The 25,304-nt window shown below is 42.3% G+C and overlaps 1 protein-coding gene across 9 annotated transcripts in view; it reads right to left on the bottom strand.

The window, feature by feature from the left end:
• The window catches only part of lama2 (laminin, alpha 2), a 128,598-nt gene that overhangs the window by 32,411 nt on the left and 70,883 nt on the right, over positions 1–25,304 (bottom strand). For 3 of the 9 annotated variants that reach the window (XM_069514740.1, XM_069514742.1, XM_069514741.1), the window contains exons 23-40: positions 24,503–24,775; positions 23,847–24,027; positions 22,439–22,575; positions 21,609–21,740; positions 21,094–21,198; positions 18,875–19,018; positions 16,736–16,912; positions 16,462–16,647; positions 16,202–16,320; positions 15,718–15,835; positions 14,373–14,525; positions 11,929–12,053; positions 11,734–11,820; positions 11,261–11,454; positions 8,575–8,717; positions 7,694–7,792; positions 5,801–5,912; positions 1,154–1,316 (exon numbers count right to left, since the gene is read on the bottom strand). In XM_069514740.1, coding sequence (XP_069370841.1) covers positions 1,154–1,316; positions 5,801–5,912; positions 7,694–7,792; positions 8,575–8,717; positions 11,261–11,454; positions 11,734–11,820; positions 11,929–12,053; positions 14,373–14,525; positions 15,718–15,835; positions 16,202–16,320; positions 16,462–16,647; positions 16,736–16,912; positions 18,875–19,018; positions 21,094–21,198; positions 21,609–21,740; positions 22,439–22,575; positions 23,847–24,027; positions 24,503–24,775 — 2,648 coding nt within the window. The remainder of the gene's footprint in view (positions 1–1,153; positions 1,317–5,800; positions 5,913–7,693; positions 7,793–8,574; positions 8,718–11,260; positions 11,455–11,733; positions 11,821–11,928; positions 12,054–14,372; positions 14,526–15,717; positions 15,836–16,201; positions 16,321–16,461; positions 16,648–16,735; positions 16,913–18,874; positions 19,019–21,093; positions 21,199–21,608; positions 21,741–22,438; positions 22,576–23,846; positions 24,028–24,502; positions 24,776–25,304) is intronic. The other 6 variants (XM_069514746.1, XM_069514747.1, XM_069514748.1 and 3 more) reach the window with 3 other exon arrangements.

The raw sequence follows: 25,304 nt of genomic DNA, 5'->3' as shown, positions 1-25,304 counted from the left end.
ACGTGAAATTAGTTTTTTAACCCAACTAGAATCAGGTTTCACAGACGACAGTGTATCGATCCATTCACACATGGGCAGCACCTTTCCATCAGGGGCAATTCAGGGGTCAGCATCTTGTCCAAGGACACTTTGGCATAGATGGGGGAGATTGGGATTGAATTGCCGACCTAGATGACAGCCGCTCTACCCCCTGAGCCACAGCCGCCCCTGTGACTTTGACAATGTGACTTTGACTTTGACGTATTCAAAACTGTTGTGGAACAAACACAAACAACTACATTTAAGTAAGTTGCTAAAGCCAGTTATAAAAAAGTCAACACAACAATTAAAAAAAATGTAGGATATGCGTTTAAAATGTGAAATAAATGAGATTTAAGAAACAATGAACATCAGCGGAAGCTGGAGAGAAAAACATTGCAAACATATCGGTGCAGTGGCATTTTGAGGTTTTAGCTCGTCGGTACTGTTTGTTCCAGAACATGCAGTTGAAACTTCCTGCAGTGTTATTTACACTTAGATTTATTGAGATGAATTATATGCATATTCCTCCTGTCTGCTCTTGTTTCGTTCTCTCATTGTGAGAATTCATGGAAAGGAAAAGTCTCGAGGGGAAACGCCCTGCAGAACAACTGGTAAGAACACGGAGAAGTGGGAGTAAATCCCTTCAGGGACGAAGGCACAAAGTGAAAGCATCAGCATGCAGGTATGAGCGAAAAACAATTTTACATTCAAAAGAACAAAACAATACAACAGAACAGAGTTTTAAAAAGTGTGGTTCCACGCAAAGAGATGGTCAACAAGACGGAAACAACCTTCAAGACAAAAAGCTCCAAACTCAACAGGAAACCCCAGAAAGTGAACAATAACAACGATGCCTTGCTCCTCTTTTCTGTCCAAACACTTTTTGACCTCGGCAGATTTTCACTCTCTCTATCAAGAGATTTAAATATTCTACTCTCCTCATTGCCTCTGGTTTGCTAAACATGCTCAGAGGTGTGTGTTTGCAAGTGAGTGTTTGTGTGTGAGCCTGAAACAAAGGCTGGTCTGTTCGCTAAGTTTACTCAAAGTCTGTTTCTGTAGCGAGTGGGCGGGTGAGGCATGACCCGTGTGTGTGTGTGTGTGTGTGTGTGTGTGTGTGTGTGTGTGTACATACTCCATCTCCTCCTCTGCGATGGTCTTTTTCACTCCCAGCTGTCGTTTTCTCATCTCGGCTAACATGGCCTGGATCTCCTCCTTCATCTCCTTCAGGCTTTTGTCAGGAGTTCCATCTCTGCGTGAGAGAGTCTGGTTCAGCTCGGCGGCCTTCAACTGCAGGTCTGGACACACAGACGCACAAAGAGACTGTGGTGAGCACACTGCAGGTGGACGGACTCACTTCAAGTTGATGCAATCGCACAAGCTCTGACAGAAAATCTCTATTCCAGCTTCACGGATATTTTTCCACCAAAAATGTTCATGATCATAAATGATGAAAACTGTGGAGCAGCGTAGGTGTGAACACAGGCGTCGACTGCTGTGTACATTATTTATCTTGAAATCATGACAACTCCAGATCATGTGGATTCTATTTAATTGAACAATGTGTGTGAGAATGTGTTGTTTTATTCTTGCCGCCTGTCTCACTAACTAAGATTCTTGGTTATGACAAATGAAGCTTTTTGATCTGGAATTAGTTTCTCTGGGCCAAGGTCAATATAGTTCAAAAAAGGAGAAAACAATATGAATAATTATCGAAATATAATTTTCATTAATAGCAAAATAATGAATAAAGTCCAGTACATCGAAATAATGCTTGTGCATTGCGCAAACACAGCGAGACAACTTGTATCATCTTGTCATATCTTTATCTTTATGTTTATGTTCCATTGCTGTGATGATTTTATTGTGTGTTCTACCAGTTCCAGTTCTGTGGACGCCCCTGAACTAAACCCCAATAGAAAAAGGTACAAAAATAAGCACATGAATGGAATCAGTCTCTTGTGTGTTCATTTGCTTGCTGGGTTGTCATGTTCTTGTGGATACTGTATAAAATATAACCCTGGTGGCACCGCTGGGTGTAAATGCCTTTAACACTCTGTGTTAGAATTAATTGACTCTTTGGTCAGTTGGGGACTAAGTTGTTTTTATATATTAGCCACAAGTTATGAAGTCAAATAGTCAATCTGTGCTTCGCTTTAACATTTAAAAATTAACTGTCTGAGAGTAAAGTGAAAAAAGTGACGGGGACTGATACTGTGACGGCACTGTGTGTGTGTGTGTGTGTGTGTGTGTGTGTGTGTGTGTGTGTGTGTGTGTGTGTGTGTGTGTGTGTGTGTGTGTGTGTGTGTGTGTGTGTGTGTGTGTGTGTGTCGTCTCTATGGCTCAAAAAGACAGACAAAAATTACACCATTTGATCTTTACTCATTAAAACACAGACACACGCTGCGAGTCGGCCACGCACACAAACACACACACACACACACACACACACACACACACACACACACACACACACACACACACAGACACACACAGACACACAATCTGTTTTAACACCATTCAAAGCCAGTGTTTTTGGCAGACTTCATGTTTGCTCTGCTTTTATCAAATTAAAAGCAGTGAAATCTCAAACCAATCAATGATGAAACACACTTAAACACTGCAAGGCTCATTTGAATAATACTCAGAGTGTTGGAGCTTAATGAGGGGTGTGTGTGTCTGTGTGTGTGTGTGTGTGTGTGTGTCTATGAAAGAGCAAAACAGAGGAGGAAAAAGAGTTTGTTGTGCATCTCCATAGAGCAAATGTGTATGCAGCACATAATTTGTGTGTGTGTGTCTGCTGTCTCATTTGAAATGTAAACGTGTTATGATTAAAGCAAGTTGAAACTTACACAGTGTGTGTGTGTGTGTGTGTGTGTGTAGGTGTGTGGGTGGGGAGGCTTGTGTGTGTAGTTGTGGCAGTGCAGCACTTCCTCTAATTATAAATGTAAACATGATGTGACTGGAGCCAAGACAGAACTAAAGCCATCATGCTAATGAACAGCTGTACAGCCAGTGTGTGTGTGTGTGTGTGTGTGTGTGTGTTCGTGAATCTCTAAGAGGGTGAGTGTGTAGTTTTGGATTTACTCATGTTGTGGGGACCACGTTACGTGGACAAAAAGCCTCATTATGCAAATCAATCGATTTTAATGTCAGACATGTTTTAAAGTTAGACTTAAGTCAGGTTTATTGAGCTATAGGTGTGGTTAAGGTTAATCTACATGTGGGGGAATTGTTCTTAGAGCGCTTCCTGCATTGTTTGGTCCAGACTTTTGGACTTTGGTGTTTGGTCCGAACCAAAACAACCAGTGTAAAAGGTGCATTGGACCAAAAGACAAAAATTTGGTTTGACTGTAAATGATAGGAGAAGAAAAGTCAGCTCGACAAAAGGCAAACTTATTTTCTGAGAGACCAGCAAACCAAAAGAAAACCCAGACTTTCAGATCAACTACAGGGGAATGAGGCAGGTTCACCACCCTTTGGACAGAAGAAGAAGAAGACGAGTGGAGTTGAATAATAAAAACATGAGAATACCCAAACGTATTTCTTATTTTCCGAGAGGACGAGAGGAAGAAGATTTATGTCAACAAACCAGTTTAAGAAGACGCAGCGCATGCAGCTGATGACAGCCGGATGTAAATATGTCATGTTAGGTTCTTTAGTGCGTCTGCAAAATTTGAATGTGAAGCTCAAACTAAAGGGATTCAAACGTAAACACGAACCTCGGTTCAGACCGTCAGGTGTGAAAACAACCTAAATCAATTTAATGTCCTCTGAAGTCATGGAGATACGACTGACTGCCTGTGTGTGTGTGTGTGTGTGTGTGTGTGTGTGTGTGTGTGTGTCAGAACCATATAATTACACAGTGGGATTTAAAAGCCAATTAAACACTTAAAACGTGGATGGACTCATATTATGGTATGTAGTAAACACGGGCGCGCACGCTGAGGAAAGTGTGTACAGTATTTTCTTGCCTCATTATGTGTGTGTGAGCGAGTGCACGCACACATCTGCAGCAGTGTTTGTGTATGCAGTGTGTATGTGTGTGTGATAGCCACTAATTAAGTCTCTAATTGCTACTCTCAATCATCCAGTGAGCCACGACACGCCGTCTCTCTTTCCTTCTCTCTCTCTCACACACACACAAACACACTCACACACACACACAAACACACTCACATACACACACACTGTGATTAGGCAGAGGGCCAGTGAGCTACGAGCAGCAACAAGAAGAGGAGAGTTTCATCACAGCCAGGCAGAATGTGTTGGTTTGGTAACTTACTTTTCATCCCAGAAGTCATAAAAAATTCATAACGTTAATCAAAATAACTAATTAACTGAACAGCACAGTTTTGCATGGAGAACATTGGAGAGGTACGTAAAAGTAAATTTCTACATGACGGGTTCAACCACTTCACTTGAGCTTTAAATAACTCTAAAGAAATAAAAAGCTGGCGGGGCTTGGAGATGAAGATGTGAACGTTTGGTGAACTGTGACTCGGAATAAAAAACCTAAATGGTAATGAAAGTTTTTCTGTATTGTAGCCACACTGAGCTCAAATTCTTTTCCAATTTTCCACCTGAAATTGAATTCCTTATAGAGCCCAGCAGAATGGAAAGTTACAAGCTATAAATAAAAGCTCCGCAACAAGGTGAGGATGTGGATCTTGAAAAACAGGAGTAGAATAAAGAGGAGCTCGGAGCCAATCCTGTCACACAAATGGTCAGAGTGACCTGTGAGGTGGCACCGCAGGACGAAGACGGTGAAAAGAGGCCCGAGCAAAAGAACTGCACAGATCTCACACACGGAAAAAACATTAGTTCCCACGTGGAAGGACACTGATGGACTGGAAACTGCACAAAGCACTGAATGCTCCTCCAGACTGTGACTAAGAAAAGCACATCAGGAGCTGGTGGCACAGACGCTGGGTAGAGATTCAACATCTGCACCACGGCTCTGAGGATGAAGTGAACAATGACCTGCTGGTTATACATGAAGAGAGAGAGAGAGAGAGAGTACTGAACATTCTACCCTCTGTATACTTGTATACTCTACCCTTACTAGTTTATCCGTCCAGTCCCTCTCTGTAAACCCTCTCTGACGCCCCCTTGAGGCAGTGGTGACCTTGCGACCAGGTTGCAGAGCAGAATGGAACAAACGTCATCATTGCACCTTACTGTGTGGGTGGGTGGGTGGGTGAGTCTTGATCACTGTGGTAAGTAGCGACGCAGCAGCCTGCTATTGTTCGTGCAACACTTTGCCCGAGCAGCTGGCACTGAGCACTGACATCTGGCCCATCAGCCACTGTGTCTGAGCTACATTTCCATTAGTGAGATAACAGGGAGGCAGCGAGACATTCTGATCGTCTCACTCCGATGAGTCCTCCCCTTCAGAAAGGTGGGTGTGGCAGAATTGATTAAAAACAGACTCTAACACTGACGCTGGTCCTGATAATATTCTTCTTCTTATCATAGTCCTTCTGAAAACGCTAAACCTCACATTTAGTTGCTGATTTTAATATGTTCTGTCGGTGTAATTCATTTCATTAGCTTCTTAACTCACCTCTTCATATTCTTATATCTCATACTGTCCTCTAATGTAATAACCCATGTTTCCCACAGGGATCCCTTACAATTAATATGATGTAATATAATGCAATGAACTCTAATGACAAATGAAAGCAGTAAAGCAGCAGACGGATAAATCCACAGATCCCAGTTGGCAGGAGAGTGAACGGAGGCTGTTAATGGACGAGAAGGTGGTGTTGGTTTCTGTTACCTTTAGCTCCCAGCAGCGTGTCCCTGATGAACTGCTCCAGGTCTTCAGCTCGTTTATGAATCCTGTCAGCGTCATCCTCTACCTGCTCTCCATCAGCAGACACCTTAGTGGCCTGGACGCACAAACAGACAAACACACACACACACACACAGCAGCAATGAAATAATAAACAATGTTTAATAAGTGAACATATTGATTTCTCTCTAACAAGGGAAGGAAAAGGACGGAGGGCGAGTAGTTGGATGTAAAAAGGATGACGGACAATGACGGCTGTACGTACACACAATCAATATTATTGAGTGTGTGTGTGTGTGTGTTTCAACAAACAGATACAAAGGGTGTATTATTTAAAAGAAAACACAACCTCTCTCTCTCTCACACGCAGACACACAGGACGAGGAATATGAGAAACGCACGACAGACCTGAAAACACATCCTCACACACAAACACAAACACACCATTTAACACACATACAGCAGGTAATTATTGTTGACAAAACCACACTGTGTCATTTGAGCTGTTGTGTGTTTGTGTGTGTTTGCGTGATGGGGGTGTGGGCGATAGCATCACTGTCAACAAATGTCAAAGCCCCGGTCCCTAAAAGGCTGATGCTTGACAGCCTGATTGTTATTTTTCTCTGCTTGGCACTTGTAGACTCCCTCCATCAAACCGTGTTTTTCTGTTTTGTTTAACTCTTCTTTGAGACATGACTGTGACTCTAAAGGCTGTAAAAGGAAAAACAAAAAAAAAGTTTGTGTAGATTCTGTGTGAGGGTAAAGACGTATAAAAGCTTTCAGCTGTTTACTGAATTGGTTTAATACAAAAACAAGAAAATTATTTATTCAAAACACTCTTTCCCAAACACTTTTTTTGCCTATCAGGCCTGTTATTCTATTCATATCCTGTGTCTGCTGATATTTGTCTGTTAGCAGCAAATGGGAAGAAACACTCCAGAGCTGCAGGGGCCCTAAAAGCTCCTAATTTGTGTAAACATGTCTGTGATAATTTAATTGAAATGTAGTCCTGGAATAAAAGACCAGCATCAAGAGACATGATGAAGGTCCTAAAAGGCATCATGCTGAGGTTTAGTTCACAACGCAAACAGGGAACACAAGTATGTGGATGTTGTCATTCTCCTGATCGACAGTTGGCGCCGGTAGTACAGGAAACAATGCACAAACGGAGGCAGTGAAGGAGACTGCATTAAACATCGATGAACTCATGGAGGATCGCGATGGTTTAGAAGAAAACTGGAAGGAAATGTTTTCAATATGTTTGTTAGGCGAAGACAGAAATAACACTTACGCTGTTTGCAAGAAAAATACTACTTGCTTTATAATCCAACATTTGAAGTGAACCCCTGTGACCAGCTCCAGTTCTTATACTTAGATACTTTATATTTAATGTATAGATTCAGACACTTTCATAATTTCACTTACGGGCTTGTTGTGCTAATTACATGTTTCACAATCCTACCATTATTCAGCATCGTCTCCCCTTGTGTTTACCTCAACTGGTTTCTATGTTGTATTACGATTCTTCTACAAGTTCTGACACTTGATCCACATGTTGGACACAAAATGGACGTAGACTTCGGGGACAGGTAAGTTACCACTTGGTTGAAAAATAGCCTGATTGTTTTCTGTGCTGCTTTCATGTCAGCAAACATACTTAGAACTGCTTGTATTGTTTGTGTGCTGCCACTACAATGATCGTGGAAATGACTGGACTGTTCTTTGAATATAAGTGTTGCCTTAAACTAGAATCTCCCTCTACATTTGCTCCATCTCATTATGTTGCAGACAGACAGCGGAAGGAGGATCAAGAAGAGAGAGGACGACAACGACAGAGACTTAAGTCGAGCAAAGAGGAAAAACTTAAAGCGTCTGTACCCTGCTGTGCAGCTGGTCCATCTCAACAACCAGTGATCCCAGGTTGGAGTCGGCCAGTTGCAGTAATCTCTCCGGAGCTTTCTGAGGCGACAGCATGTGCTGCGGGGAGAGACACACAGAGCGATGGAGGAATTACAGAGAGAAGCGTCTGACACATTCTGGCCTCGGGCTATAGGCTTTTTGAACCGCCAGGCTTCTCTGCAGTAGAGCCAGACAGAAGATGAGCAAGAAGAGAAAACACATCTGATAAAACTCGATGTATTGTGAATATGTTGACGCCAACATGGTAATGACATCATTTAAATGCAAAAATTTGTTTCTGAAATTGCAATTCAGCCACAGTTCAATGGAAATACGGTACGTGTTAATCAAGTGTAACGGCAGCGGAAACCTGTCGACTGTGCACATTTATTCTTGGAGGTAATTAAAGAAGAACTTAGAGATCTTAGTGTCTTTAACACTCGAAAACAAACTCATAAAGAAATGCTAATGACAATGCTTGTCTAACTAGTGCAGGTTGAAAAAATAGAAAACGAATCTGAGGTCTTTTTACACAGTGTTGCTGAGAAGCGAGTATTTCCAAAGACTGATCGTGTGTTTAACATTGATGTGAAATAAAGAAACGGCCCTTTAGAGCCAGGATTATGAATGAGAAGAGATGCACCCGTTTCAACCGATGTCACCGTCGCTGCCCTCATAGTTCCGTACGTCCTTTACATTGTTAAACAATAAAAACTGTTTTCGTGTACGAACAGAGTTTAAATGAGTCGAGCATTTAAACCTTTTCAAGTAATGACACAGATTAAAATGATGAATATGTCTCCTTTAGCTGAATCTGAATATTATCCTTTCCAACCAGTGAGACTGATTTATTTTTTTACCTTGAGCTCCTCCGTCATGTTCTCGAAGCGGTACAGCATCTTGTAAGGTGGCGGGAGGGGCGTGGTCAGAGTGACCTCAGTGATGATGCGATACAGGCGGTCCATATCGCTGATCAACAGACCCGAGCACTCGTCATCACAGGCTGGAGACACAAAAACAAAGAGTCAGTAAATCTGGTTGAGGGGTTCACACACACCACTATTGTGTTGCTTTGTGTGTGTGTGTGTGTGTGTGTGGACTTTTAGAGAGTTGGAAGAGAGAAATAAGAGGAAGGACGAAAGTCAACCACATGTATTTTTTACGACCAAATCTGTTGATATGCTTCATTTGTGAGTCTGTAAACAAATCAGTGTGTGATGGTGGCGACTGCTCGAGTTTTCATGTTTAAGGAATTAGACAAACAGGGCTGTCGATGCATGAAACACAGAGAGGCACCCAATATGAGCACACACTGCAGGCTAATCACACACACACACACACACACACACACACACACACACACACACACACACAGACTCACCAGGGAATTCACTCAGACACACACACACACACACATTTGTCTTCATGTGTATGTGTGTTTGTGTGTGTGAATTTCTTTTCCCTTCTATAGCCCGAGGCTGATTTATTGCAGAAATTAAAATTTATGACAGAAAAAATCAAAGGTAAATTAAATAAAATAAAAACTGTTCCTATTCAAGCAATAACTGATAAAAAAAACAGAACACACAAAAACAGCAATGCATTCCAGCAGTCACATGCTTCCACACAAATACACACCATCAAACTGTTAATGTACTGTATATGCAAATCATGGTGCACGGCTGTGTGGAGCACGAGGAAGCTGCTGCTGCTTCTCAAAGAATGAGTTGACACTCCACGACACCGCTGGGAAAATATTGCGCATTGATGAAACGGCAGCAGCCGTATAAAAAGATTACGCACGTCCACTTCCTGTCTGAGGATGGAGACGTAGTATCGAGGTCCCGTGACCTTTAAGTTTGGTCCACGTCCCATCTACTAAAATGGGAAAGTTGGGATTTATGACCTAGACTGCTGCCAGCTCCCATTTGGCTTCAATTTTGGGGAGCTGTCATATCGTCCATCTTTATATACAGACTGTGTATCATGTATACAAACATCCCAGCAGTGCAGGGAGCATTGTGAGTGAATGATTAAAGCTGGGTGATGCAGCGGGACTCGAAATGGTGCAGTAGATATACTAAGAATTATACTGAATGATTTCAAACAATAAAAATCTGTCTTCTGGAGAGACCCAGCCAGAGCCCAGGTCTGTGGATCTGAACCTGCAGCTCCCTGAAGTGTCGGGTTCACTGACTCTTTCCAGCAGCGCTGTCAATGCTTAATGAAACACGCGATTTTAAAACATTTGTTAGCAAAGCACAATGAGTTCGTCTTCAGTTATGATCAAGATCAGATCACATTTATGAAACCAGGTCAGTTTAAAAGGTTCACGTACTTTTTCTTGCCTCTCTAAGCACATTTTCAGTGTATTTAGTAATACCCAGAGGCCATATTACCTTCTCACCTGAAAAATGAATTTTTAACATAACAGTTCCTCTCATATGGATGTGGGTGGCTTTTAAATATGCAACCCATTACATCACAGATTGAAATTTAGCTGCATTACTATGCAAATGAACGCAGCCGGTGCGAGCTACCTGCATTTCCCTCGCTCAAGACGTTCGACTCCCATCGTGCTGGGTTGGAATTGATGGAATTGGGAAAAAAGGGTGAGAGAAAAAGTGCAGCAGCTCCATGTAGACCATCAGGACTTGTGATTACAGTGTGGATGTAGAGGCAACCGGTTCGTTGTCACTTTGCACTGCCGCACTCACATTGCCAATTTATGAACACACGCTTTGTGTCTGAACACAAAGACCTGAGCAAACAATTTCCTCTGTGACCTGACAGCAGCAATTTCACATCAGCCTCTGTCTTACAACCTTTCTCCCACATTCTCACTCGTGCACTTACCTCTGGACGTGCTAATGGAACCGAATTGGCCCAGCCATTACGCTCATATTAAGTTTAAATTAGCTCCAAATGACATTGAAATTATTCTCTAAACGACTTGAATCTGACTTATGCCACGATCCCCTGTCTCCCATGGCAACTGGAGAAAAGGGGTTTGACTTCCCATTTGAATTTCCCTGCCAAAATAAAGTAGAAATACAAACACCAGGTGTCAACACTGTGTGGTGAATCGAATAGAAGAAAATAGGAGGAAGCGTCAGGGAGGGTTGTCTGCAGGGTTCATTAAAGGTGACACCTATTTCTGTTCGGCACTGTTTTAATCTTAGGAATTATTAGGATTAATATTCTGATTTCATATTTCCAGTAAAGTTGTACCTTCCTCATCGGTTTTAATTATCCTGGTAAAGGCAACAAGCATTTATTCAATTTCAATGTAAAGCCATATCTATGAGTGTTTGCAATTTGGTGCAGATCCACATTTAAAAAAAGCAGATCTAGTGAATTTAAATGTGGTTTCATGAGGGGGACTGAAAATATATATTCTCTACTTTCTTTTGAAACCTTAAGCTCTTCATCAAAACCTTTAACCTTCAGACACCCTGGGGGAAACACAGCGAATGAAAGATGAGATAAAATAAAAAGATAAACACACAATGAGATTAAGTAAAGCTGTGTGTGTGTTAGTCTTACAGATGATCCCGGCGGCTCCACACACATGCCTCTCCATGCACTGGTCACACGACTGTCCCGAAGCCCCCGCCCTGCAACGGCACTGGCCCGTGACAGGGTCGCACGGTCCGGGCAGCGCCCCCCACACGGAACACTTACACTCCTCGCAGCGGCCGCCCGGCGTCCTCGGGTTACCGCGGTAACCAGTGGCACACCTGGGCAGAGGAGTCATAGCGAGAAGGGACGTGTGAGAACAATTATCCAGCAGCTGTTAATAAAGTAACACACTTCTTCACTGTGCACACAAATAACAAATGATCCCAGTCCCCAGCAGAGGTTTGTACTTGCTACCTGCATCACCTTGGATTTCACATTCTTGTCCTTTTGCCTTGTGCATTAGATTCATTATCTGCACTGCATTAAAACTGTATGAGTTCTAAGCTCATCTTGTTTTCAATAATAACGGGAGGATTGTGAGACACTCTCTGTCTGACCTCTCACAGTATTTGCCCTCATATCCCTCGGGACAGGAGGTGCAGCGGTAGTCATCAAATCCCTCCGCAACACAGGTCGGACTGAAACTAGACACAGAAAAAGTATTTTAAACTAAAAGTTACAACATGATGCATGATGGGTACATTATACTTTTAATGTAGAGCACTGCCAAAAAACAAACGGAGACAGTTTACTTGTTCTCTGGGTTGGGGAGGGGGCAGGCGCAGGGTTTGCAGTCGTCATGAAAACCTCGGACCACGCCGTAGAATCCTGGAGCGCAGCGTTCACATCGATCCCCCTCTGTGTTGTCTTGACAGTTCTACACACACAAACACACAAATGAAAAAAACATCTTGACTTCGGTTACATTTGTAAAAACACTAGATTGACTTCTATTAATTTTCCACAACGCTCCATGACCCAACACGTGGGTGTGATTCTTCACCCAGCATCAGTTCTCAGTAAGTGTGGTCAAGTGTAATGTAGGCAGCTGTAACACAATAACAAAAAAAAACTCCTGCCGCCTGCTTTCTGAAAAGCTTTTCATCTTCTCAAGCTAAATTTCAAATTGAATTAACTGGAGTTAAGCTACACTTTCATTCTGCCACTGGCTCATTGAGAAGGAGACACAACAATGATTTCATTCCTCGAATTAAAGAAATGAGTATAACTCCAACGAACTGTGCACAATCCCTTGTGATTGCCTGATGATGAGTAACAGAAAAGATGACAGACAAGGTCCCTCATCATCTCCTCAGTCACTCAGAGTTGATGAGTGAGCGACGGATGGTTCACCAGAGGAAGAGTTTAAAGATATGTGTCAAACTAATTATTATCCACCGTCCTTTCACTTCACAGTCTGGGATAATAGCAGGAACTTTAACTCTGCTGTGAGGTGATGGATTCAGACACTGGTGGAGAAATACTTGACAACATGTTTGGCAACAATGAAAACTGACAGATTTTCTTTTCCTCCTGAGACAAAAACATGAAAATTACCTCATCAGGTGTCATTTTTATTGACTTTTATTTTTTCTGGCAAAAATCAATTGAGCACACACACAAACAAACACACACATGCACACAGCCTCACTGGGAAGTACCTCGGTGTGACTGCAGCTGCCTCTGCAGCATCTCTACTGAAACAGTGAGAACATCACTAATCATTTCTTTTTGCCACCCACAGTTCCTGAGCTGTTCTAGGACCAAACTTTTATCCAGTCTGGACTCATTCTGATAGGAAACGTATCTGTCCGTTCACAGTAATGAATGTGTTTTTGGGCTCAGTCCCACTCCTGCAGGATGAGACCCTGCACAGCAGTGACCACCTACTGACAGGTGCAATCTCACACGTCAAAGACACATTTAATAGGCTTCCTTTCTCAAAAACAGGCCATGATAACCCCTTGTTTTTAAGCATCATTCCACTTCCCTGTTACGATGGGAAAGACCATAAGTTCCATACACAACCATACAAACGTAAACAACACGTATACCATACACAAACATGCAGATCTGTCCTGATGTCCCCAGGGTCCTGTCTTACGTGTTTGCCTTGTTTGCTGAAAATGGGAACTTCAATCACTGCAACAGGAAGTCGCCTCTTAACGAGCCAAGTCATTCCCATTAACTTCCTGTGTTTTCTCGTTACCGCTAATTACCACAGAAACAAACTCGTTTAGCATTTTCAATTTAGCCTGCTCGGTTAGAAAATGCTAATGACACCGTTATGGAGAGCGAGATGGAAACGGGTGAGGGAGAGAGAAAAATGGCTGGGAGGCACAGAGACGCAGAAATCAAGAGACAAGAGGGAGGGAGGGAGAGAGAAAAGGAGAGAGAAACAAATTGGCAAAACTAGAGAAAATTAAGGAGAGGTGCGAAAGAGACAGAGAGGAGTGGGAGAGGGGGAATAGATGGAAGAAGAAATGAGGGAATTGTGGGTAAAAGAGAAAAAGAATGGCAGGGAGATGAAAAGAAACAGAGGACGAGCAAATGCATAATTGAGGGTGAGGGGGAGAGAAACGTTGGTGTGAGAATGGGGCAGAGAATAGAAAAAGAAAATTAGAAGAATGTGGAGGAGGAGCGAAGGGAGGAGAAACAATAGAAGGAAGTAGAGAGAAGGAGAGTGGATTAAATGAAGGGGAGATGAAGTAGGTTTGCAGTAAAAACAGAAAACAGGAGAAACGACAAGCGAAGCAGGAATCTACAGGAGAGTACAACATGCTTGTTAATTCAATTGGATATTAAGCATCTTTTTAATCTTTTGTAATTGACTTGTTAAGTGAAAGTTTAGCCGCTGAACGACGCGCAGGCCGGATGTTACAAAATCACCTGTTGAAAACATATTCGAGGTTTAAGGGTCAGATTTATTTTCCTACCGATGTTCTAAGTGAAAAACCTTTGATTGTCTTCTTTCTCTCTGAAAAGCAGAGATCTACCTTTGGGTCGGATCCAGGGGAGAGGAAATTACACGAAATATGAATCAGCCCAGGGTCGTTAATTATTGCAGAGCTAATTACAGTACCTGACATCACACACACACATACACACATACACACACACACCAAGTTACCGGGCATATGGCTGCATGAGGGTCTCCAGCGACAGACTGCCCACACACACGCACACACTCATTTACCTGGCATATGGATGTCTCAGGGTCACAGGTGGAAGAGTGCCCACTGCATTGGCACTGAACACAGCTGCCCATGCCGGCAGCGCTGGGCACTCTGGATGCCGGAGCAGATGTCAGGGAGCCGGTGCGGAGCCGGTAGAAACCCGCGGCACACTCCTGCGACAAGGAGGGGAGAAGAGACGTAGAATTATAAAAGGGTGGAAAACACCCGCAAACACCCTGTAACAGCCAGATGAAACACACACGGTGCACAACTACACACAACTGTTGACCACTCTCTCTTACACACACACACGCTCACAATTAAGAGTCACACCCTGGTACCCGCCCAGCACACACACACACACACACACACAAACATGCGTACACACACACAAGGTAACTCACTCTCCCTCTCTCTCCTGTTCAGTAATAATTAATGGAGTCCATTTAAATAGCCATCTGTTCCCTCTGCTCGCGCTAAACGCCCGTTTAAAAATACTTTATTAACAACGACGGCAGCTACAAATAGAACGGCCATCTGTCAGCCGAGCCCTCCACGACCCGAACATTTCAAGTTTAGCTACCGTTTGCCTTTTGGCTTCCATTTTGGCTCTTTTTCAAACACTGTCTGTAGCTTCTAAATTATGAACATTGCTAATATTTTGCGGGGAATTTAGACGAGGGTGACAAAAGTGAAACAGAGGTTGAAAAACACAGTTAAAAGTTTGCGTGCTCCTTTGAGATTAACACAACGACGCCTAAATTACTCTCGGGCGCCGCCGTCCAGCAGAACTGCCCAGAACGGCGGAGCGCTGTGTATCATAAGCCGTCTCTACAAAATCCTCATTACAGTAAAGATTGAGTCACCGCTCTATGCTTTCTGTGGCTTAAGAGAAGGAGCTGCACAACGCTGAAAGTCAATTGCTCCGACAATATCAAGGCGGAGGAAACGCTCAGTGAGGCATAATCCTGGTGAGGCAAAGCAACAAAAAAAAACATAAAGTAAAATAATTAAGTTTAAAAATATAAAAGTCTGAAAGGCTTAAACTCTGAAGTACATGTAAATTGGAATATTTGAGATACTATTGAAAGCTGAGGCCGTGACCTCCGTGTTTACATTCTCTCTGAACAGAAAGGCAGAAAACATCGTTCCTCCGGGAACTGAGTTCAGCTCGCTCTCTCATTAATGTTAACGCTGGAATCAAAATGTGGGTTTTCAAACTTGTGTCAATATTAACATGATATTTTATTAACTCTGCAGAGGAGGATATGATTTCACCCCTGTCCATTGGTGTGTATTTAGAGGACTGATAGCTATGAGTGTGTGTGTGTGTGTGTGTGTGTGTGTGTGTGTGTCTGTGCTCACCTCACAAGAAAGTCCGGAGTATCCCATGGGACAGTCACATTTTTCTATCTGATGGGCTTCCTCACTCTCTTTGGTCGGTCGGCCTTCCTCCGCCACAGTGAGACTGATCTCTGAAATACTGAGAGACAGACACGTCCTTTAACACAGAGATATCATGGACACAGCTTTACAACTGAAGGTGGACACTTATTTGTTGACACATAAGATACGGTACGTTCGTTTCATCAGTAGATCAAATGACAGATTTTTGGAGGTGTGATGATTAATAGTAGGAGATTATATATTTCTGTTGTGTGTAAAAAAGTCTTTAGTAAAGATCATTTTCATTATTACACCTTGAGATACAAAATGAAGGGGACATTTTTCCAGCGATCAAATTTCACATTTATTTTTGCAGAGCTGCATTGAACAATATGAGTGTGTGTGTGTGTGTGTGTGTGTGTGTGCGTGTGTGCGTGCGTGTGTGTGTGTGTGTGTGTTGTACCGGCTGTGTCTCATCAAGTTGCCGTGGGATGCCTTAATTAGGATGTATTCCACATAGAACAAAATGTCCATGAAGTCCTCTCGAGTCATGGACCTGCCATCTGCATACTTCCACTCATGCTGTACACACACACACACACACACACACACAAAGACACACACACACACACAGACACATTTTACCACTGCCATCTCTTACTGATGATATAGATCCTGTTCCTATTGATCAACATGCAACGTTTATCTGAAGCTTTACTTTACCTCTGTCATGTCAATCTCGTGGCGGGTGAGCTGACCAATCTGGAGACCCGGTACGTGCCGTGTCATCACGATGCTGCGGCTGGGACCGCCCTTAATGATGACCTGAGGCTCGTACGAGGAGGGACCGGTTTCATCTCTGGCCTCGTAATACACGGCATATTTCAACTGGCCACCATACGCTGTGATCTACAGGAAGATATATATATATGTGATAAAAGAAGTTGGATGAATTAAATCTTGAAAAGGTCATCATGGTCACTGGGAGGTTTCCTACCATGGAGCCTCTGAACTGCTCGGGCAGTTTCCAGTAGTACGGTTCGGAGAGGGTCGGAGCCACCATGTCCGCATGGACAAGGATCTCCGGGTGCTGGAAGCTCACGCCTCTCCTCGTCTCAACGGTGTTGGATTTGTCCACCAGGAGGAGCACTGTCTGCTCCGGCTTCAGCGCTAACTGCAGTGAGGCACACAACAATGAGGCTAACATTAATACATCAGGATTCTCCTGAGCCTGTGGAAAGTGTCGAACATACTGAGCATAGTGAACTGTGACCGACACTTTGCTGTCACAGAAATATGATTTGTTTAAATGGCGCTGAACTGTTACCAATTGTAATTAAATAGTCAGAGTTCACCTGAAGATAAGATCCATCAGGTCGATCACAGAGTCTAAACGAAAAGTGTTGTTGCTCTTTTCAATAAGACGACTGCTCCTTTGCTGGAATGTACTGGTTTATTATTGTTCAAGGTCTGTCAAATCATTTGTTATTCAGAATATAACCTTAAACTGATGCTTTCACTGTGTCTCTGGCATCTGATATGAAAATCATATTTGAGTTATTACCCACTGGCTGAGGAAATTCAAGCCCTTTTCTTTCTCCTTCTCCCGCTTCATGTGTTGATACTTCAATATCACCTGAATAATATCAGGGTTTATTATTGACTGTGGGTTGTGGTTGAGTGGACCAATTTAAAAATAGCTTCATCCGCTCGGGGCCTGGCCTGCCGTCCGTCCTCCAGTGTTGAAATTGTGTGAATAATATGGAGGAGTGGTCTTTGGTTGAGTGCAATAGGAAAGGATCTAAAATCTATTAACTCACAATGACGTGGACTCAGCGGTGATACGGCTGCAAAATACAGAGGAAGCTGCACGTGGGATCGGAAACTGCCAATTCCAGTCTTAAGAATTAGTTTGATGAATTAAATTCCAAACATTAATATAGTTTATCTAAAATTGTCGTTTGCAATTTGCTCAATAAAACTTGGATAACATAAAAGATGTACGATGTCTTCTGCTCTGCTTATTCTCTTAAAATAAAAGTTTTCATTTCAGGGCATCTCTGCATAATGTGATGATATCGTCCAACCCTTTTTTTTTAAGGAGAAAGAGTTATTTAAATTTTTTCTTATCTCATTTATTTTTATTTTTTTTTAACTGAATGACATCAGAGCAGATTGTAGAGCAGTATTTAACAATGTACTGTATGTTAGAATACACGTGTGTGTGTTTGCACATGTGAATGGATGTAGACAGTGTTTGTGTAGAGTATGGTGTCTAGATATGGGGACTGAGTGCGTTTGTGTGTATGTGTGTCTGTGTGTGTGTGTGTCTCTGTGTGTGTGTGTGTGTGTATGTGTGTGTGTGTGTGTGTGTCTGTGTGTGTCTGTGTGTGTGTGTGTCTCTGTGTGTGTGTGTGTCCCTCTCCACTCAGTGTAATCTCACGATTCAGTGGTTCAAAGAAAATCTCCCTCTTTCCAATAAACTCTCAATTTTTCCACTCTCGCTCTGTCCCCCTCTCTCTCCCTCTTTCTGTGTGAACAATAAATGAAGTGAATGTTTGTCGTTCAAATGAAACGTCTCGACGCACTCCATCCCAAAACACTACGGTTACCATGGAAACGCCAGGTTTATCTGCGATGGCAACCGTTTCTGAGATGCAGAAGTCTTTATTAAAAAAAAGAGAAAAAAAAGAAAACAGGCTGCCACTCAAAGAGCTGATGGTGAACTTGCTGACTCTGTGGTGCTGTCACTTTGTTGTAGAATGTATGCGCTTGTATCCATGACGTAATAAAACATGAGCCAGTTAAGACTCTAATCAGGAAGTTAATCAACCATGTCGAATAAAATTGCCGGAGAAATTCACGTTTGCATATGAAGAAATTATTTTATTTATTTGCTTGATTAGATTTGATGATAGTAAAATAATGAGGAATGTAATGTGCCGTGTATTCAAACTTCAAACGTCCATCTTGGAGATCAACACCTTTCAGAGAGAGCGAAGATAAAGCCAATGAAACCATCTGCCCTCTGAACGTTTGACTACGATTAGAAAAGGTCGTTCAAACACACGGTCTCATTTTCTAAATGAAAACACGTCAGACAGGAAGTGAATCAAAGTGAGATGTGCTGACTCACCCACATCCGGATCAGTCCCTGGGCCTCAGTGCAGGACTGTGTGAGCCCGTAACAGTAACACTTGCTGCAGCCCAGTGGGTTTCGCACCGACAACCCAAACGTGTTGGGCTTACAGCTGTCGCAGTTGTCTCCCTTCACGTTCGCCTTAAATGAGAAACATACACAGACATCGGATTAACAAAGAACAGAATGTCGTGGTGGAAACGTTTGCAGACGTGAGCCAGTTACGAAATTCCAGAAATCTTTGTATGCGTCTCGCATATCTTGAGAACCATTCGATGTGTGTTGCTCAGGGGCCCGGGGAAGTGCAAGAGTTGAGTGTAGTTGTGATTTGAAGAATCGATACGTTCTTAAAATTGAAATAAACAGGTGACTGGCGCTCTGTAGCGGCCTGGAGTCTCTTAACTTTGATTATTGTGATTATTTGTCGAACTTGGACAAAAAGCTATACGATTCAAAACACACCCAAACAATACAGCAGAGAAAAACTAGCTAGGAATAAGAAAAATGACGTCTGCTCGTATCCGGCTGCACTCAGTGTTTACATGTGGAGGAAATAAGCCGAAAGCTGCCTGGTCTAAAATGGGACCGTGGACAGGGCAGTGTATTAAGCCTCCTCTCTGCTAAGGAAAGTCTTACAGTGCTGTCAACAAAACATCATCCAATTAATGTTGAGTTCTGTCAAAAAGTCCTGCAGCTTAGTGAGGACGGACCAAGAGCAACACAACAATGTGAAGGAGAAGGAAACTACAGGTTTAAGTCAGGCGAGTTGATGCAGAGCTCAGGAGGGAGATTTTAAAATCCCTTGTTTTGTCCAATAGCAGTCGAACCTGCAGAAGTTATTAACTCAGAAATCATAAAAACACATTTGATTGTTAAAAATGATTTAATGAACCTTTCAGCATGTTACAGTTAAAGATTTATAAAGATTTTTTACTAATTCAAGAGCATTAAGCAATTTAATATGATCATATTAAAAAAATCTACAATTTCCCATTAGATTAATTTTTAGATTACACTTTTAATTTCAACGGTTAATATTATTAATAAAAGACAAGACAGAGATGGACAAAAAAGTCCCACTGACAGAATAACAGGTACCATCTGACAAATGACTGTTTGAGTGACAGGCAGTCAACCTCCTACCTGTTCAGAGTCAAGATGACAGTGACGTGTGTGTGTGTGTGTGTGTGTGTGTGTGTGTGTGCGTCTGCATAAGTTTGTTCTAGTATTTGTCAGTGTCTGTGTGGGGTAATATGATCAGTAAGTGACAGCTGAGATAAAAAGGTGTCTCCAGTCTCTCTGTCCCTCACAGTGAATATACGAGTGAGTGTGCGTGTGCATAATGAGTGAGTGTGTGTGTGTGTGTGTGTGTGTGTGTGTGTGTGTGTCAAGCAGAGAGGGAGAGGAGGAGAGATTAAATGGTGACAAGGGATCAGAAAGTAAAACCAGATAAATGAAAAATAAAAATATCAAATAAATAAAGATAAAAGAAATCTCCCGTATTATTAAGGAAATTATACCGGGTCTATTTACAAAACTATTTATGTCAAGTCATGATGTCATTCTTTTCACTTTTAGAAAATGAAGATAGGGACATTTGTTCCTGTACGGAATATTTATGAATAATGATATTGACTTTCTGTCACTGCAATAATCATGCATGTCAGGGACAGGGCAACACTAAGTGCATTACTTATGTGTATATATAGAATATACTGTTTGTGTGAATGTATGCATCCACCTGTGTGTCACCGTGTAGAGCCTTTCACACAGAGATGCCTTTTATACTCAGCACCGTGACATTTACTGCAATAATTACACACATGCACACAAATACAACAAAACACAAATGTACAGACTGTGAACACACACACACACACACACAATGTTTACTACATTGGATGAGTAAACTGTCGTATAAACAAAGACTCGATCGAGCTCAGTTTTCAGAACAAGTTGAAGATTTAAAATAGCTGTAATCGTTTTCTACTTTACCAGGATTTTTCATCTAAAACACAAACTTTTGATTAATAACTTCTGCTTTAACTTTATTTCTGTATCAGGCTGAAAATAAACAGGCGACAGGATTTCGATCATCTTGCCAGGAAAATAAAAAAATGAAGGCAAACATTTTTTAACATCATGTGAGAAAGTGGCCATGAAGAGTAACACCGTGTGTGTGTGTGTGTGTGTGTGTGTGTGAGTGTGCCCTGTACCTTGCAGCTACATTTTCCCGTGCGATCAGCGCAGCCACAAACTCCTCTCTCCAGGTCGCAGGTCTGGCTGTCCGATCCGGAGACGTCACACTCGCACTGGGTGCACTGTGGGAAAACGTGGACGCAGACAACGCCAAGCTTCTTTTATCGACAACGCAGCAGGCTAAGCGAGGAGCCACCAGAGTGTGTCCTAGTTTTATGCTTCACCAAGCCATTAAACTTCAAACACTACAGAATGAAAATGTCGTCATTATCTTCTCTCTTCCCTCCAGAGTCAGAGGAAACATCACTGAAGTTCAGACTCAACATGGAGCTTATTTATACCAGGACCGAGCTTCTGCTGCTTCAAAAACTGTTTTCTCGGAAACTTCGGAAAACTTCTCGACAGAATAAAGTTCTGTTCCTATTTATGAACCCTGTACGTTAAATTAACTACACAACAGATCGAGAATACTTCTTTTAAAGTCTCTCTACATTGTCTTAATAACTTCTTGTTGTTCATTTGGAGGATTTACCTGAGGAAAGTCTCTGTATCCAATCTGACATTCATTACATTTCTCTCCTCTGAAGGAATCCCGACACAAGCAGCAGCCCGTGTTCATGTTGCACTGCTGCGTCACTGAGCCGACCACACTGCAGCCACACTCCTGAATACACACACGTGCACAAACAGAAACACAACATGGACACACAACAAACTTTAGATCACACACATAAAGTCACTTTTGTAGGTTTTTAGACTTTTTAAATTCCATTTTGTTTTACTTTATACGTCTGAACCTCTAAATACATTTGTTCTTTTTTTTAATCCACAGCTTTCGAGTAGTTGATTCCCTCTTTATATAAACACTGACCAAAATGTTCGACACAAGCAGCCTCAGTTTTTCACATTTAAAAATTGGATGTATTTTGCTTCGTTCCACTTTGTTCTGCAGCACTAAGATCTGTTTCATTCCTCTGTTGTCGTCCTCATGCACTAAACTGAGACTTACAGCACTTTCAGGTTCGAGCCTCTAATTGCTAATAGTCTATTACTACTCTTGATAGTTTACTGTTATTGCTGCCTGGCGGCTTCTCCAACAACTTTGAGCAGAGCAAACAAGCACTGTGATAATAAGGAGGAGGAGGAGAGGGAGCATGGAAAGAGAAGATGAAATGAAGCTAAAAAAGAAAAGAGCAATGAAGAAAGACTAAATTAAAAACTAAGTGATCAAAGTTGAAACACAAATTAGAAGAATTAGATGAATGCTACATGTGTAAATCGAGACTAAAACTGGATTTATCATTGTATTAACTTTTCGTTTATGTGGCGTCACGTGTAAATGACACTGGTGCTCTTTCCTACCTTGCATCCAGTTATTATATCATGGCCCCAGTGGTTTGGAGCACAGCGGTCGCACCTCTCACCAATAGTGTTGGGAGGACAGATGCACTGTCCTGTGTTTGCATCACAGTTATTTCCCACATGGCTGCACTGGCAGGCTGAAAGAGAGAGAGCGAGAGAGAGGGGAGGAATTAAATGGAATTTAATAAATAGAGAAGAGAAGACAAGAGATATAAATGGTTCTGAAAAACTCTTCAGTGACAGGTTTTCTTTTCAAAGCTTGCGTGATTTGTTTTTCATGAATTTGCTGCATTTTCTTTTATGTGTAGATTAATGACAAATATGGAATTTTATGCACTGACAACTCAATCAGCCACGTGAACGACAGGGAGGCATGAATCTTTGTCGATCAATGTTTGTCGTGGATTAGCAGGTGATTAAAAAATTAAATGTTCCAGACTGTCAACGCAGCAACACTTGGAGATGTAGTTTCACATTTGCAGAAGTGGCGACAATAAATAAATCCATCTCCAGTTGGTGCACAGTTGATATCCAAATATATACTGAACAACTAATCAGCCTTTAATTTGAGCTGTGAATTCAGATATGTGCTTTTTGTTGATATATGAAAATGAACAGAACATCGATCAGCAGCCAACGTCCCTCGACAACATTTCATCTTTGAATTATCTGCAGATTCTGGATCTAAATGATTTAACCTGATCTTTATTGTTTCCTCCTTCTGTCTTTCATGTGCCTCTTGCTTTATGTATCTATGTATACGTATAGATGGGAGGTTTGTTTACTGTCTCTGTGTAGAGTTTAACAAGATCCTGGGAAGATTCGCTCATCTATTTATGACGAAGTGTCAAAAATAGAAGATTGTCACTGGCATTATAAACGTAGTAGGAATATATACATAACTACTGCAATTCTGCTTTTAGAACTATAGGAAGTTTATCCAGATGTCAACAGAATCATCTCGTCCATGTGACGCTAGAACAAAAGAAATGCCCTCATTGACGAAGGAGACGTGCTTTAAAAGAAAGTCAGTGAAATTTTTTTTCAACTATTAGCATTTTTGTCCTTTCCGAGTGTTTTAACTCTGTCCTACTTGTGGGCAAAAAAAAGATGCTGTTTTACAGTAATTATGAAACGTGAAAGACCGCACTTGCTTTTTCTGACATGACATAATAGCTTTTCTCACAGAAGCACTCCGCAGAGAATTTGTGTAAACTTTAAATTAAAAAGGAAGAAGAACAGAGCAGCACTTTAACCAGGACATTTTGTGATGCTGACAGTGCTTTCATTGCAAATTACAGGAAGTACAGGACAGAACTGCATGTTTTCAGAGCCACGCTTTTACTCTGTGGGCTAGTATCACATCAGTAACAAAAACACAACCCCCCCGTCTGTCCTGATGTCTTACGTGTGCAGCCGCCCTCTTGGAAGTTGAAGAATCCTCGAGCGCAGCGGTCACATTTGGGTCCGGTGACGCCCGGCTGACACCGACACTGACCGATTTCATCGCAGTCGAATGACTTGGAACCGAACGAATTGCAGTGACACGGGACGCACTGTCCGCCTGTGCTGATGCCATGAGTCTGAGGCTGGAGACACACAATTACACACAAGGTGAGTCATAGACTGAGCTGGAAACAGGTGGTGGAGGAAGAGTGCGACAAGCTGCGGATGCACAAAACAAGCGGGTTACAATGTTGAAGAAGCTGTGAAGACTAAAGACCGAAATAAATACTTGAGCATGAGGCAGAAAAATGAAAAACCAGTCAGCAGCAACAAACATCAAGGTCCTTAAAGAGGTTAATTTCTTGGTTGATTCCTAAAAAGCATGGTGATGTAAAAATAATCGCACACACGTTAATGAAACCTTTGCACAAAACACACCCCTTCATGCATCGATTCAAAATCCCGGACCGAAACCTTCGACACCAACAAGAGCACACACGATGTGCGTTAACCTGTTCGGCCTCTTTCTCTGCACTAATGATCACACACCAAGTGAACAGCAACACACTCATGCTAACCAACAACACACCACTGTAAACCACGTGCAGGGTGTGTTACCCCTATCTTAGGCTTGTACGCCCCCCGGGGACAACCCCCCGTGCGGGATGGCCCCGCCCATCTCTGCTGAACAGCCTCCACTGGAACTCTCTCCACGGGCCGCCGTGTCTCACGCCTCTCAAAACCCTGGCGACGCAGGTCACAGCTTCGGCCCACGAAGCCAGGGCGACAGATGCAGCGGCCCTCGACGTCGCAGCGCTGAGACATAGAGCCGTGGGGGCTGCAGCGACAGGCCGCACACTCCTGACGCTCAGCATCCCACCAGCAGTTAGGCTGGGCCAATCAGAGCACAGACGTGTGGAGCGAGGGGCAGACAGGGGACCAATGAATGAAGTAACACTTTTCATTATTATTGTAAGTATCACATGAGTATTACAAATATAGAGATATATTGTACACAATAATACAAATGTAAAGGTGAAACCCAAGCGTCTGGTTGTGGCCTGATAACATAATAAAAACTGAACAGCTTTACATCAACATCCACACAACTTGATTTTTGCAGGATTGTTTCAAGTACTTACAGGCTGTATATTTGTCATACTACCTGATTTATAGTACCTCAGCAGGTACTAGTGGTCAATTACCATTAGAGGAAACATAAATCAGCTTTTACCCACGAGACTCGCAACCATATTGTTGCTTAATTAAAACACAGATTTGATGCAAAGTAATGAGAAACATAAGGTGTAAAACAAGTAAGAGCAAAATGAAAACAGATGAATTTGGGTTTGTGATGCTAGAAAACTGTTCAAATGAAACTTACAACGAATTGGGAAAGAACCTGGAACATAAAAGAATC

The sequence above is a fragment of the Paralichthys olivaceus genome, chromosome 19 (assembly GCF_024713975.1).
Source record: "Paralichthys olivaceus isolate ysfri-2021 chromosome 19, ASM2471397v2, whole genome shotgun sequence".
In the NCBI taxonomy this organism is placed as follows: Eukaryota; Metazoa; Chordata; class Actinopteri; order Pleuronectiformes; family Paralichthyidae; genus Paralichthys; species Paralichthys olivaceus.
Note: the sequence above shows the minus strand (reverse complement) of the source record. Positions and strands in the feature narration are given on the sequence as shown.